This window comes from Bos taurus, chromosome 14 (genome assembly GCF_002263795.3).
Source record: "Bos taurus isolate L1 Dominette 01449 registration number 42190680 breed Hereford chromosome 14, ARS-UCD2.0, whole genome shotgun sequence".
Classification (NCBI taxonomy): Eukaryota; Metazoa; Chordata; class Mammalia; order Artiodactyla; family Bovidae; genus Bos; species Bos taurus.
This window is the reverse complement of record NC_037341.1, coordinates 28,063,701-28,079,897: the sequence shown is the minus strand read 5'-3', so window position 1 is coordinate 28,079,897 and position 16,197 is coordinate 28,063,701. Positions and strand designations below refer to the sequence as shown.

General features: G+C 39.6%; 2 protein-coding genes and 1 long non-coding RNA gene across 5 annotated transcripts in view; 2 read left to right on the top strand and 1 right to left on the bottom strand.

Annotated features, from left to right (window-relative positions):
* The window catches only part of TTPA (alpha tocopherol transfer protein), a 29,852-nt gene extending 24,635 nt beyond the window's left edge, over positions 1–5,217 (top strand). Inside the window, exon 5 of one of the 2 annotated variants that reach the window (NM_001206676.1) lies at positions 3,199–5,217. In NM_001206676.1, coding sequence (NP_001193605.1) covers positions 3,199–3,387 — 189 coding nt within the window. In that variant the 3' untranslated portion in view covers positions 3,388–5,217. The remainder of the gene's footprint in view (positions 1–3,198) is intronic. The other variant, XM_025001428.2, reaches the window with a different exon arrangement.
* LOC132342198 (uncharacterized) lies at positions 329–9,419 on the bottom strand. The gene is made up of 2 exons (XR_009490484.1): positions 8,688–9,419; positions 329–630 (listed from the first exon to the last, which is right to left on the bottom strand). It is a non-coding gene; the product is annotated as an uncharacterized lncRNA (long non-coding RNA).
* The window catches only part of GGH (gamma-glutamyl hydrolase), a 25,017-nt gene continuing 16,236 nt past the window's right edge, over positions 7,417–16,197 (top strand). Inside the window, exons 1-3 of one of the 2 annotated variants that reach the window (XM_025001595.2) lie at positions 7,417–9,164; positions 11,636–11,750; positions 14,403–14,453. In XM_025001595.2, coding sequence (XP_024857363.1) covers positions 11,644–11,750; positions 14,403–14,453 — 158 coding nt within the window. In that variant the 5' untranslated portion in view covers positions 7,417–9,164; positions 11,636–11,643. 2 annotated transcript variants of the gene reach the window in all.

The following is a 16,197-nucleotide window of genomic DNA, read 5'->3' as shown; positions in this document are numbered from 1 at the left end:
AGATTTGATGTTTTATTACCTATCTTGTGGAGTCTTAGCTCAGGTGGTATCACTTGGAATTTTTCAAGTGTTCACAATAGAATCTGAGTTCCCCAAAATGGCAACCATTCTTCTGCATGAATCTGTAAAGGATAATTTTTTTTTTGTTTAGCCATGCCACATGGCTTGTGGGATCTTAGTTCTCCCACAAGAGATCAAACCTGTGCCTTCTCCAGTGGAAGTTCAGAGTCTAACCACTGGATCTTTCCAAGGAATTCCTTTAAAGGATAATTTTTAGAGCATAATATTTAGACAAATGTTGGCAACATCTAATGCAAGGACACAAACAGGTTTTAAAGGCTTTGATGATTTAAATCTCAAAAATTACTTAAATATAAGTACTGATAATGTGAGTAATAACATATTTGGAATTTTAGAAAGTATATTCTTTCGGATTCTGAAAATGTATTATCTTGCATCTTCTCAGAAAATTATGACCATAGAGCTTCATTTGAGGTTTTCCAGTAGGTATTTCTGTCTGTCTTTAAGAGGAACCACCCCTATTCTTTCATTTTTATAAAAGTCAATTTTTTGTTCATTTTTTCCTCTCTTCAATATAGTTTGATAATAGCTGGCCATCTCTGTAGAACTCTGAAAGACATAAAAATAAGTATTTCTATTTTGAGTTATATTTTGGATCACAAAAACCCCAAGATATAGCAATAAATTGAACCTAATAAACAGGATAACATGAGCAAGAAAAGAAGAAAAATTTAAAATTGAGAAGTTAAGTGGAGCATTTCAGTGGAAGTTAATTGACATGAAACAGATTTGCCAAAATGAGGAGGGTGAGGAAGACCAAATCTTGCCACTTTCTCCCTTTAAATGTTTTGGCAATACTCTGTGAATGATCTTATTTCCTCTTTCTTGAAGTGATAGTAGAATTTTTGAATTAAACATTTCTGAAAAAATCAAGAATTGGGACTGTGAGGTTCCTGAGTACAAGAAACTTGTTTCATTCCTCTTTCAGTCTTTGTATCCTAGCACATGAAGTGAAAGTGGAAGTCTTAGTTGCTCAGTCATGTCCTACTCTTTGCGACCCCCCTGGACTGTAGCCCGCCAGGCCCTTCTGTCCATGAAATTTGCCAGGCAAGAACACTGGAGTGGAGAGCCATTCCCTTCTTGAGGGGAACTTCCTGATCCAGGGATCGAATCCAGGTTTCCCATATCGCAGGCAGATTCTTTACCATCTGAGCCACCAGGGAAGCCTCAACCCTAGCACATCAGTTCAGTTCAGTTCAGTCCAGTCGCTCAGTCCTGTCCAACTCTTTGCGACCCCCATGAATCGCAGCACGCCAGGCCTCTCTGTCCATCACAAACTCCCGGAGTTCACTCAGACTCACGTCCATCGAGTCAGTGATGCCATCCAGCCATCTCATCCTCTGTTGTCCCCTTCTCCTCCTGCCCCCAATCTCTCCCAGCATCAGAGTCTTTTCCAATGAGTCAGCTCTTCGCATGAGGTAGCCAAAGTACTGGAGTTTCAGCTTCAGCATCATTCCCTCCAAAGAAATCCCAGGGCTGATCTCCTTCAGAATGGACTGGTTGGATCTCCTTGCAGTCCAAGGGACTCTCAAGAGTCTTCTCCAACACCACAGTTCAAAAGCATCAGTTCTTCAGTGCTCAGCCTTCTTCACAGTCCAACTCTCACATCCATACATGACCACAGGAAAAACCATAGCCTTGACTAGACGGACCTTTGTTGGCAAAGTAATGTCAACCCTAGCACATAGCAGGTGCTTATTAGAAGACTGAATTTACACATGAACCCTAGCAGATAAGTAAAGGTTGTTTATATATTTGTAACAAGATGTGCTTTTAATCAAAGTTTCCAAGTCTTTAACTTCAGGACATTATATGATGAATTTATATAGTTTAAAATGTTTGAAAATTTAAGTTCTCAACCATCATAATTACTCTTAATTTATTAGCCAAAGACTATCTGTCAACTGTACCACATAAATTATTCCCCACATACCTAGTTGTGTGCTCAAATGTATGCTTTTGATAAGAACTAATAAAAAGAAATACACTTTTATCATCTACAGAACTATTTCAGGATATTCCACCTTTTGCTAAGAATCACCAATACATTAGTAGGGAACAGAAGGTATAAAATAATTTCCAAAAATTATTTATTATTTATTTCTGGCTGTGCTGGGCCTTTGTCGCTGCGCAGGCTTGTCTCTAGTTGCGGTGAGCAGGGGCTACTCTCTAGTTGTGGTGCATGGGCTTCTCACTGCAGTGGCTTCTCTTGCTGCAGAGCACAGGCTCTAGGGTGTGGGGGCTTCAGTAGTTGTGGCTCCTGGGCTCTGGAACACAGCTCAATAGTTGTGGCACATAGGGTTAGTTGCTCCTTGGCATGTGGCATCCTCGTGGACCAGAGATCAAACCCGTGTCTCCTGCATTGACAGGTAGATTCTTTACCACTGAGCCACCAGGGAAACCCCCTGATAAGAACTAATAAAAAGAAGTACACTTTAATCATCTACAGAACCATTCCAGGATATTCGATCTTTTGCTAAGAATCACCAATACATTAATAGGAAATAGAATGTATGAAATGATTTTATTTAGTTTTAAAAATCTACTTTTGAAAGAAAAAGTATCTTTTTATAAATTCTGAATAGTTATAAGGATGCAAATATAAGAAAATAGTAAGATGAGCAGCTTCATCAGCTGCTGCTGCTGCTGCTAAGTCGCTTCAGTTGTGTCTGACTCTGTGCGACCCCATAGACAGCAGCCCACCAGGCTCCCCCGTCCCTGGGATTCTCCAGGCAAGAACACTGAAGTGGGTTGCCGTTTCCTTCTCCAATGCATGAACCTGAAAAGTGAAAGTGAAGTCGTTCAGTTCTGTCCGACTCTGAGCGACCCCATGGACTGCAGCCTACCAGGCTCCTCCGTCCATGGGATTTTCCAGGCAGAAGTACTGGAGTGGGGTGCCATTGCCTTTTCCGTCTAAACATAAGTAAAATTATTGGCTTCATAAGCAGAGGGACAAATGATGCAGATACTACATCATTTGTCCCGACATACTACATGTTCTTCTGTCTTAGATGTGATGAGAATACCTCGTTTTATGATGTTGAGTTTCTGCTGGAAATGCCTCTGCTATACTGGGAGGCAGAGGGCATATCTTCTAAAACATTTTGTCTGTTTCAGATTCATATGCATGGGGACAACTACAAGCAAAGCTTACTCCAGTATTTCCCAGACATTCTTCCACTGGAATACGGTGGTGAAGAGTACTCCATAGAGGACATCTGTCAGGAGTGGACAAATTTTATAATGAAGTCGGAAAATTATCTCAGCAGCATTTCACAGACGGTTAAAGGAGAAGAAGTTACTTGATGTGAAAGGTTTCCTGATTAAAAATTCATGACTGAGATCCTATCTGGTTATATGAATGAAAGGAAGGGAATCTTTAAATTAATGCTTTTCTGATTTTTTTTTTTTTAATGTAAAAATCTTTTAACTTGAGCAACGTGGGTATTTGGGAAACTTCTTTACTTTTTAAGTATCTTTTCTTTACCTTAGAAGTAATTAAATGTTAGTATACCTTAAAAGCATAGAAGAGGTTCCTTTTTTGGCATTTGAAAGAAAGTTATCTCTGAAGTACCGTCATGTGTACATTTGTGTTTACAGTTTTATTTTTAAAAACTTTTCTGGTTATATAGGTTTAATTATAAATGAATACATAGTCCACTGAAGAGAAATATTAGCACAAATCAACTGACTATAAAAATCTATTCACACTTTTTTAGGTGTGTCAGATGAGACTATAATTCAGATTGAAGTCTGAGTACAGTTTTACATAGTTATTTCCACGGGCCACCAAGCTAGTTCACCTCAGGGAAATTCTATTTAGCATATCTGCACAATAGAAACTTTTGAATGAAGTCCATATGCAATAAACTATTATACGCTGCATCAGGTCTCTAGGAAATTATTCATGTTGATACAATTAACTCCATAGAAATTCAGAGATGGAATAATATTTGGTTGCCATATACATGGACTCTATTTTTAACTAAACAGTAACATGATTACACAAGGGGAAGGAAATGTTTACATTGTAAAATCAGTCAGTTACATCTGGAACTTTTCAGACTATGCATGAAATAATTTAGGTTTTACTATATTATCAGAACATTCTAGCCAAATCCTACAATTCATATTCACTTAAAAAAATCAGTAGTTAAAATGTGCTGTTTGTACTGTAGCTATGTTAATGCATATTTCATTTATTGAGAAAGATATGTCAATATAACTTTCAATTTATGACAATTTTTACAGTATAATTTTGAATTTTATTTTAAACCTAATGAAAGAACACAGGATACAAAATTTGTTAAACATGTTTTAGCTTAGTTGGGTTTCAACATTAATCATACAATATTAGCTTTGTGAAAGACTATGTAAAGGCTGTTTTTCTTTATAAGAAAATTATTCTAATCAGATGAGTTGGTACTTATGATTCTTTGTACATACATCTGTAAAAAATCAAATGATTATGAATGTTCTTTAGAGAACGTCTTTGTGATTTAGCATTGGGAAGCTAACTGTACATTATAATTTTTGTTAAAAAAATTAGATCATGCTTGTTTTCTAAAAAATGATAAAACCTTTATAAAATCATAAATTTAAAACTGTTTAATTAAAAATAACAGCAGAATAAAAACACTTAAAAAGTGTAAATAACAGCAACAACAAAAAGCTCTAGTTTACCCAACTTTTATTCTTACATGGTTTACATCACAAAGTTCCACTTCATTCACATTTTGGGAACTTAAACCACTTTCTTCTGACTCTATAAAGGAATGATTACTTTAGCACAATAGATAGTATTTTTAAATGTCTTTTAAATATTATTCATGGGTGATGTTATTAACAGTAAATAGAATTAAAGTAAGTCAATCAACAGAAGTACATTTCATGATAGGATTTTGAATTTTTTATGGAATGCAGTGATTCACTGAGGAACATTACAACAATGTAAAATAAACAAGCAGTTTTATAAGGTGGCACGATAAATCACTATTGAATTGTCTCTATTACTTTACAGTAATTGCACCAGAAGTGCCTTTTAAAAGACTAACATGTGCTCATTGTTACTGAACTGCAAGATAATGTTTGTTCGAATATTGTTCAAAACAAAATAAAGATTTTTCACTCAAACTATAGCTGTTGGTTGTCCATTTTTAAATAAGAATACTAGGTATTCTTTTTCAAAAACTGCTTTTCCTTACAGAAAAGCTTAAGAAAAAAGTATCATCCATCTAGTTGTCCTCAATTTCAATTGCAGACTGGTTCCCCCACTTCCACCACCGCTGCTCAGTTCAATACCACTTTCCCCGGTGTTGTTATGCTTAAAGGGACCACAGATTAATTTCATAAAATTAAGCCATGCATACTTTCAAAAGTTAAAACTTAAGTGATAAAAGCCAGAGTATATCACTTCATCAGATAATTTGATTTGGAAACTATCAGCCCAGATCATGATTTCAGATTATCAATGTATTTCCCTTATGGAAATAACACAGAAGTCCTAGAGCAAGTAATAGTTTTGCTACCCACCTAAATCAAGCCAGCAGCTCACAAAACTGGTCAAACATACAAACCTCAAACTCAGCAAACTAGTAAGGTGATGTCTGAAATACTTTTGCTAAGTTGCTCAGGCTCCTCTGTCCATGGGATTCTCCAGGCAAGAATACTGTGGGTTGCCATTTCCTCCTCCAGGGGATCTTCCCAACCCAGGGAATCTTCCCAACCCAGGGATCAAACCTGCATCTCCTGCATTCCTAATTGATACAAACCTCCACTTAGAAAATAAATAAGACATAGAGATGTCATATATAACATTTTATTGTAATAAATTTGTATGGAGTCAGATGGTTACTAGATGTATTGTGGTGAACATTTCCTAAGGTATGCAAATATCAAATCACTTTGATCACACTTAACATACTCTTGTACATCAATTGTATTTCAAGAAATAAAGGCCTTTTCTTCTAACTCCAGGATCAGGGTCATCTATGAGTCTATTTTATCTTTCTTATTAGATTACTAGTACATATTTCTGTTCCTTCATATTTTAAATAATATTTTATGTTGGACACTGTGTTTAGCTGTAGAGTAACATCTGTAGGTAATATCTCAGATCAGCGACAGCTCTTCCTTTCCTTGATTTGTCAGGTATCACGAGAGCCTAGTAAATCCATCAGGTCTTGAGCTGGGTTGTAGATTTGAGGATTCAGGCTATCTCAGGTTCATTTCCATTCTTCATGATTGATCCACTTGGGTTTTATGGTGTCTTGGATGTTCTCCTTTTTCTTAACAATTCCTTCAACAGATGTTTTAGTGGTGGCAACTGTGTGTATGTGGGGGTGAAGTGGGGTCATTGCCATGACTTATTTCTCTTTATTTCCCCCTTTATCTCCTTCTTTCCCTTCACTGTCCTCTCTTGAAGGGACACTACCCGCTTGTCAAAGCAGCTGTTTTGTCCTCAGAAACAATACTTACCTGAAGTTGCCATCTCTGGCTCCTTCCTGACAGCCAGTACTAACCCTCTAAGAGGGCTTCCCAGGGGTAGGGCTTCAGCCATAAAGAACCCACCTGCCAATGCAGGAGCTGCAGGAGACACAGGTTCCATCCCTGGGTGGGGAAGATCCCCTGGAGGAGGAAATGGCAACTCGCTCCACTATTCTTGTCTGGAGAATCCTCATGGACAGAGGAGCCTGGCGGGCCATGTTCATAGGGCTGCACAGTCAGACACTACTGAGCTCCTGAGCACAGGCATACACAGCCTTCCAAGACCTAGCCTGTGCTCAGTATCCTGGCATTTCATGTTTGACATTTTCTTTCAGGGCTTGATTTTGCCTATGCTTTGTCTAAATTACTTGCTCCTCTTTCCTCCTTTTCAAAGAGGAAGGCTTGCATCCTCTGCTCTCAGCATCGGAGTCTTGCAGCAGTGGAGAAAACTTGCTGGAGTTTGCTACTTAGCAGTCTTTCTGTTAATTTGATGTTTGTGGTGCCCTCCATCTCCAAGTATTGTTAAAGGCGTATATCATGTGTAACTTTATTTTAAACTCCTTGTATATCTCATGGTTTTTCTTAAGATCTGTAGACAGATTCTGGCTTAGGCAGTTGACATAAGTCTCTGGACACCAGCATAACTTATCTGTTTTTTCTTATTGGTATAAAATTAACTCTGTTGATGTGCCATATGCCAAGCTGCTTCAGTCATGTCCATCTCTTAGTGACATTATGGATTGTAGCCCACCAGGCTCCTCTCTCCATGGGATTCTCCAGGCAAGAATAATGCAGTGGGTTGCCATTTCCTCCTCCAGGGGATCATCTTGACCTAGGGATCGAACCTGCTCCTCCTCTCTTACAGCTCCTACATTGGCAGGTGGGTCCTTTACCATTAGCACCACCAACTCTGTTGATAACCAGCTCCAATTTATTAATTTTCATGCATTCTAAATATCAGTTAATTATACAATGTATTCATTCTTTTATTTATAATGATTTAAGTTGCACTTAATATTTCACTATTACAAGAGAATGCTACAAAGAACATACTTGTATATGTTTATTTATTCACACATGCAGGCATTTCTCTAGGGCAAATACTAAGTCTAAAAAACGCTGTGTTATACACTATGTGCACCTTCCCTTTTACCACATATTGCCTAATTGCTCCCAAAAACAGTTGTAATACTTTACAATTCTACCAGCAGTGTTGAGACTTCTTGTTTTTCTACACCCTTATTATCAAGGGTACACTTTTTTACACTTCTGTCATTCTGATGGATGTGACATACTATCTTGTTGTAATCTGCATTTCCCTGATGACTAGTGAACCTTTGTCTTTTCATATTATTTTCCTAGTTTTCTATTAGGTTGTTATTCTTTCTTGTTCATTTAGTTCTTTGTACATGCTAGAAATAAACATCTTTGAAATTCTGTATTTTGTAAATATATCTTCCAAATTTGTGCCTTATCTTCAATTCATTTAGTTAAACAGAAGTTTTAAAATTATAACATCATTTAATCTACCAATTTCTTCCACTAACATGTTTTTTAGAAATATGTTTTCTGAAATTCCATCAACGTCATGGACACACAGTCCTATATTTTCTCATCAAAGTATAACAGTTTGCCTTTTACGTTTGTATCTTTACTCACCTAGAGTTTATTTTTGTGTATAATGAGAGGTAATACTTTTTTTCCTATGTGGACAGACAATTGCTCACAACTTCATACTGGTACAGTTTCCTCATCTGTTCATCTGAGTTCAAAACAAGCCAAATATGTAGGGCCTTTCACAAACACATCCATTCAGCTTATCGCTCACCACGCCCTTCCAGAGCAGCATTATTATATTAACAAAGCATACGACATATTGCATTCTCTCTTCTTGAAATACATTCTCTTCACAAATCCTGTTCTCTCTTTTCCTTACAAAACTCCAAACTTCTAAGACGAAAAAACAAGGCATTGCCCAATTAATCTTTGCATCCTCTATATTTGGCCTTGAGTTGATTATCAAATACTCTTCTATTCTGATTTTCACCCTTATAGGTGGGAACTCCCAGTATAAGCCATATCTTTATATTTTGGTTTTCACATAGAAAGAAAAAGCTTACCTTTCATCTACTAGCCCACCAAAACAAGTTCAGTGTTTCTAAATCTCTTTTCAAATTTGAAACAGAAACCTCAAAAAAACTTTTAGTGATTAGGAACCCAAGTCACCCTTTGTGCCCTGTTGGAGAACAGTCTGCTAAAGTTAGGAGGCACCGTGTGCGGGCCTGGCCTGGACTTGTTTTTGTCGTGATGCCAGGAGTGGGCCCCTCCTTGACCCAGTTCTGAGCTGAGGCGATGCTCGTGGGCGTGTTCACATCTATCGGGCTTTCCTCATCTTCTCTTCGTTTGGTCCAGAAGCCTCTACCTGCACGCAAATGGCAGGACGCGGAAACCACCTCCCAAGTCACCAACCATCCCTGATGGAAAGCGGGGGTGTCCAACTCCGCTGCCAGCATTCCTCAAGACGACTTTGGCGCAAAGTTCTCAGGCGACTTCTAGAACCTCTCGCCAGCCTCCCCCGCTGCCTGGTTACCAATCAGGTCAGGCTGCAATCCAGCGCTCCCCACTCGACCGCGGGACCCTGCGCCCCAGTTAGTTCCGGGTGACTTCAGGTCACGTCGAGGAAACAGCTGAAAGGGCGGGCTCGAGTACGCGGATCCCACCGCACTTTCCTGAGCCCCCGCAGACGCCGCGGGGCGGGCTGGGGGCCAGGGGTCCGGGCGGCCGCGGAGCGATGGGGTAGGCGCGGCCTCTGGGTCCCCGGAGTCGCCCGCCCTTGCGGCCCCAGCGCACATGCGCCCGGACGGCCTTTCCCATAGGCCCCCGCGGCGGAGCACCGCCCCCGCCCGACGCCCTCGAGCGGCCGGGTGACAGCAGCTGCCTCACTCTGCTGCTCGCCGGTAGTGCCTTTGAAAGCCGGCGGGAGGCGGCGAGCGCAATGGCGAGACTGGGTCGCCTGCTGAGCGTGTTGGGTCTGGTTCTGTGCGGGGCGACGGGCCTCGGTCTGAGCGCCCCTCCCGCGCCTACCCCCAAGAAGCCCATCATCGGTAAGGAGGCGGCCAGGGCTGGGGCTGGGGCTGGTGAGCCGGGAGCGCGCCCTGGGCGCTTCCAGCTGCTGCGCTTCGGCAGGTGCGTCCGGTCCTGGAAACATCCAAGCCTAGGGATAGGATGTGTGACTTCCTAGCCCAGGGGTCAAACCCTCATTGAGATCCTGCTGAAATATACCTAGGTAATGCTCGTTGATTTCCCGCACATCCTTAGCTCTTAAAATTGGAAGGGAGGAGCATGCACCGTGAAGAATCCTGAGGATGGTTTTTGTGTTTGTACTCATTTGGAATTTCTGCGGAGAAGGCAATGGCAACCCACTCCAGTACTCTTACCTGGAAAATCCCAGGGACGGGGGAGCCTGATGGGCTGCTGTCTATGGGGTCGCACAGAGTCGGACACGACTGAAGCGACTTAGCAGCAGCAGCAGGAATTTCTGCTAACTAAACCTTCTGTATTCATGCATTATCTTTATTAAAATTTCACTGGTTGAGGGCTCATTTCGAGGAAAAATGCAAAATCGAATTGACTAGATAATTGGGAAATTATGGTATACCTGGCCTTTGTCCTCTTTGGCAGCGGAGGGCAGCCGTGGCTCCTGTGATCCTAGTAGCAATTCTGTTTTGTGTTAAAGTAAAACAAGTCATTTTTCTTTTTCAACACACTTAATGTTCTATAAAGGGAGTAAAATCAATTTGAATCGCCAGAACAAACATTTAAGACTGGGGCAAGGGAAAGCAACCCTGGAGAAATCAGCTCGTATTTGAAATGTGCAAAAAAGTAATTTGTGGGCGGACAACTAGAATTGATTTCATTTTAGCTGGTAGTATTGTTATGCCTTTCATTCTGTTTTTTTTTTTTTTTTTCCCTTTATTTCCCACGAAAATGGGCACTGTATTCTGTAACTAAATAGAAAGTAGTTGAGCATTTTTTTCATGGATATTGGTAGTGTCCATTTTTATGTATGTTGTGTATCAATATTTGGAACTTGGGATGCATTATTTCATAATCTATGTAAAATAGTGGTTAAAATCTTCAAAGGGAATTAACTCAAAATGAAATCCTATGTAGGTTTACTGGGTGGCTCAGTGATAAAGAATCCGTCTGCCAATACAGGAGATGCAGGAGATTCAAATTTGATCTCTGGGTCAAGAAGATCCCCTGGAGGAGAAAATGGCAACCCACTCCATATTCTTGCCTGAAGAATCCCATGGACAGAGGAGCCTGGCAGGCTACAGTCCATGGGGTGGCAAAGGGTCAGACATGACTTAGCAACTGAGCACATTGCAAAACAAAACTACACAGGATGCTTTATATTTTGATTACAATGTTTGTTCCATGTTATCTGGTAAAATATATGTGCATTTTACTATATGTAATCTATACCTCAGTAAATCTGAGTAAAGGTCCTTCAAAAACAAAAAAACGGATGCAGAGAGACCTTTTAAAGGGCTATTAGAATAATCCAGGTTGGGGGAGGGGTAGGCGGGATGTTTGTTGCTTGGATTAAGATGGTGTTGATGGTGTTGGAGAAACATGCATAGAGAATTTTTTCACTCTTTTACTTTGTTGTCAAGGAAACTATGTGCGCGCGCGCGCGCGCGCGCGCGTGTGTGTGTGTGTGTGTGTGTGTGTGTGTCTGTGTGTATGTGTGTGTAGGGAGGGGCCTTCTGCTGGATTTAAGGATCAGTACTCTGACATAGATTCTAGCTTGTGCCAAAGAACCTGGCTTTGGGGACTTATTTGGCCTCCCTGATGTGGCAAGAAGGAAGCTACTTACAATTCAGATCAGCCTCCACTACTCCTTTCCCAAATCCTATAGATATCCTTTCAGGAGAAGCTTCATGTTTAATTCTGTGAATTAAATGAGTGAAGAAGTGACATTTCTAGGGTGATATGTTTCAGTTTCTAAGCAGGAAAAAAGGACATTACTTGAAATGGAAACTTTATTTTTTTTGTAATTTAGGAATATTAATGCAAAAGTGCCATAATAAGAACATGAGAGCCCTGGGAAAATACTACATTGCTGCATCCTACGTGAAGTTTCTAGAGTCAGCTGGTGCAAGAGTGGTACCAGTAAGGTACGATGCGATAGTTTTTACACTGAATTAAAAAAACTGCAACTGCTGTTTCCTCTCTAAAGTTATCTTTTATCTCTAAAATGAATGCTTTCTCTCCTGCGATTGCATTATTCAAGCACATTAATGTTATACCTGGTTTTTGCCCTAAATCTAATGTTTAGAGTCTCTCATTAAGTTGTTCAAAGTGTGAAGCTACATGTTTCTATCATATCATTAGAGCTGTGTCATGTGTATTAGATAGAGAATGAAATGATAAGTTCCTTTACTCCAGAAAAGGTGATACTCATCAGATATTACAAAAGCAATGGAGTAAAAGCACTTCTAGATTCACCAGCTTCGTTCTATAATATTAGTGTAAAGAAACATGTAGGGAATCAAGGAATATTCTAGAAGAGGACTTTTCAGAGACCTTCCCACGCCACTTTAGAAGTTTGGAAATGACTAATACAGCACTATTGCTTCGATATTAATTGCAGGTATTGTGACTTTAAAGGAGCTACATTATTTTTGTGGTTTAATGATCTAAGGAACAATAAAATGACTCATGTCATATTTATGACATGATAAATGATTCATGTCATTTTGATTTGGAAAGACTTGAATTTTTTTTTAACAAAAGCCTTGTTGTTGTATTGATATTATCTTATCACCCCAAAATAGTGTATTTGAGGGTCTTCTCGCACCCTCACCTAATCCATTATAAGTGGTTTCACACATAAAACACAACTGTTTGCTCAGGAAAACCTGTTACTGTAAATAATTTCACATGAAAAATGGTAACAAAAGTAGAACATTAATACTCAAAATGCAAATGCTACAATTTTGAGAATAGTACCACAAAATGGTTTTATGTTTAGATGAACATTTGCTTTTGACATTAGTCTTCAGTTTTTTCATAGCAGTCTAATTTTTTCAAATGAAATCTTCTTTGGAACTTAACAGCAGAGTTTTAGAGCTGAGTTGGAGGTTGTGGACAGTCCTCAAGACAACTTGCAAAGTTTTGATCCTGGAAGCTTTTTCTGTAAGCTGTTCTTTTAGAAAATAGGTTTAATAACATGGGTGGGAGGTGGGAGAGACAAAAGACAGGTAGGCCAGTTCAGAGATGTGAGTGGGTTACGTGTGAAGCAAGGAAGGCTTGGCTTAGAGCAGTGGTTGTAGAATTGCTAGGTAAATGTCTTTAAAAAAAAATCAATAAGACTTGATGACTACTAGGATGAAAAGGCACAGGGAGGAATAGACAAGAATGACAGAGGTTTTGAAACGGAAAGTGTTGAAACTGATGACTTGCAGAATACTGGGATTTATGACTGAGATGCTGAAAACATGGCATACAGGTTAATTTCCAGCTTGGATTCCCAAAGTTCATTTTAAGGTATATTGCTCAGAATTAGAATCATGTGATTCTATAAAAGCAGAGTAATACGTGGCAGCTAAATTCCCAGAGCAACCTGCAAAGGATTGCCTAATATGGAATGAGTCGTGATCACACTGATGATGTTGGTTGGTTTATTTCTGAATTTCGGGTGCTGGGCACTGACTGCTATAGTTCAGAGGGAAAGAGGAGGTGGACGAGAGGAGACCTCAGCAGAATCCTTGAGCAGGCGAAGGCATTTGTGTTTGGTGCCCTTCCTCCTGTCTGGCCTTCACCCTCTGGTGCCCGGTGCACTCAGGTTATTATAATCTCCTGCCCTAGAACTGGAGGGACCCAGAGGATGTCTGCCTCCTGAGAGGTGGCATGTGGCAGCCCACTGGCACTTTTGGTCAAAAATCTGTTTCATTGGTAGTGTTTAAGGTATGTACAAATCAGGAGACTTCATAAAAGTCTGAATTTTTGGCCTTTATTTTTTTTTAACACAGTTTTCTGGAGCTAATTTTGAACAGAGCACGAGCTGTCCATTAGCAGCAGTGCCTGTTGCTCCTTTTCATGCTCCGAACCTGTCATTTGCCATCATTCCTAGATGTATGTTGTTTTCTTTAAAGAGAATTTATTGAGGGAGTCTTGCATTTCAAGAAAGTCTGACAACATGCAAATGTCATCTGTGTTCAAAGAACGTGCCCTGGTCTGTTTTGCCTTCACGGTCTCTGAGACACCGAAGTTTGTGACCCCCGTCCCCAACCCACAGTTAAGCCCCTTAATAGTGATGCACTGGGCCCCCAAATTCAGGCATGGACAACGTGGGAACTGTTTTTTAGAATGAGTGAAATGACCAGAGCTCAGCTGCAAGGCTACCTGGCAGGAGTCCCTGGAGAGCAGCTGATTCATCTCAATCCGTTCGCGCTCCTGATGGTGGTAGTTGCCCATCCTGATTTAAATGTCCATGGGGAAGCTTCTGTGTCCCGACTGGTCCCCTCTTTGTTGACATAATCTGGGTAGTTTCACCTGGCAGAACGCTGGGACTCAGCGGTTTCCCCGGTGGTCCCACAGCTAAGACTCCGTGCTCCCAGTGCAGGGGGTCTGGGTTCCATCCCCGATCAGGGAGCTAGATCTGATAATGCTGCAACTAAAACCTGATGCAGCCAAATAAATAAATATTTAAAAAAAAAGAATTATTTTCACCTGGCTTTTAAATATTAATGTGGTAGCTTCATTTAGAGACTTACTTTCTTCAGTTTTGGAAATGGATGTTTTGTAACTATTTTTATCATTTTCAGGCTTGATCTTAAAAATGAAGAGTATGAAAAGCTTTTCAAATCTATTAATGGGTAAGTCGTCAACATTGGTTTAAGACGGTATATGAGGTCTAAGTGATGCAAAAGAGTACATATGAATACAATATATGTTTCTAGGTAACTATTTTTCAGTGGTATAAATGTTAGTTTTCTGAGTTATTTTATAGAAATTATTTTGTTGAGCGATGCAAAAATCCTGCAGAGAGAAGGCAGGTTAGAAAATAAATGTTATATAGTAGATAACATTTTTTTTAATGTGTAACATAATTTTTATTCTTTTAATGCTTGTCTTAAAGGCTTTGAAGCCACTTTGGAGGCCATGACATACTGCTTGCTTAGGGGATTTATGTCTGAAGACTGAAGATATTAATTGGTTATCTTTCAGAAGGTGATTTGAATAGAATTTGGTAAAAAGTTTTATATCCTCTAGCTTCATCACAAAAGATATGATTGCTTAGCTCACAGAAAAAAATCATATGAAAAAATGTGAGACGTATTCATAATTAAAGGAAAGCTAATTATAACAATTAAAAACCACCAGGTTGGCAGAAAGCAGAAAATGTGCTGATGTGCTAAGGTGAGGGTATGAGGAAATAGTGTGCTTGTACTTTATTTGTGGGAGTTGTTGATGCGAATAAGATACAAACAGTCTACATTAAGGAACAGAAGAAAGTTTTCTTTAAGCCATACTGAGGACTATAGCCCAGGAAGAAAGTGCTTCAGAAAAACACTGTGTTATATCTTGACGGATCAAAGAATGTACATCAAACATGACAGGGTTACATTCCTTCCAGGTTTCAACAGAGACGTGGCCAGCAAGTCAGCATGACCTTAATGTCTGGCAAGGGAACCTTATCTTGGAAGGACCACTAGCATGGGCATCATAGGAAGGGCGGCCATTTATCCCTATCTTCAGAGCAGACTTTTCTTTAACTTCTAGATAATGCATTCTTTTCTTAATGATTAAAGCAGAGGTACAGTACATGTTTGATGGGCCATAGACAGACTGTTCTTATTAGCATAAAGTTCAAGTCAAATCATGTATAAGTCAGAATGACTTCCCCATACTAGCTCATGCTAGCTCATAGTAGGTGAAAATTTCTTCTATCAGGGTGGAAGTTAGATAGTCTTTTGGGGGCAGTTTTATAATCTTTTGAAGTTAAAAATACACATACCATGTGTCACAGGAAATGCTTCAGAAGCAATTTTATTTTACAAATATAATCCTCTCCTTTAACATATACACACTACTATATGTGAAATAGGTTACCAACAAGGGTCTGCTGTACAGCCCAGGGATCATACTCAATATTTTATAATAATCTGTAAGGGAAAAGAATCTGGAAAAGAAAACCTAGTCACTTTGCTGTACATCTGAAACTAACACAGCATTGAAACTTGACTATATTTCAATAAAAAGTAAAGCAAAAAAGATATAGTCCTGTCTTACATGATGACCTGGGCCCAAACATATGTACTGTCGTATTGTTTGAAATACCCCTGATTTGGAACCCATCCACCCACCCCAGTTGGGAACTGGGTTAAAAATAAACTATACTCATATGATAGAATATGGTTAAAAATGAGGGTGTCTGTAGATGATGCCCTGAATCACTGTTGTAACCTGAATAGTGTGGTATTGTTACACGAAACAAGCAGGGTACACAGAGGTGTGTGTAGTGTACTCCCATTTGCTTTTGTTTTTGAAGTTGGGGTGAGGAGACATGCATAATATATATCAGATTAACCCAGCAAATCTTAATGATGGTTATTTCTG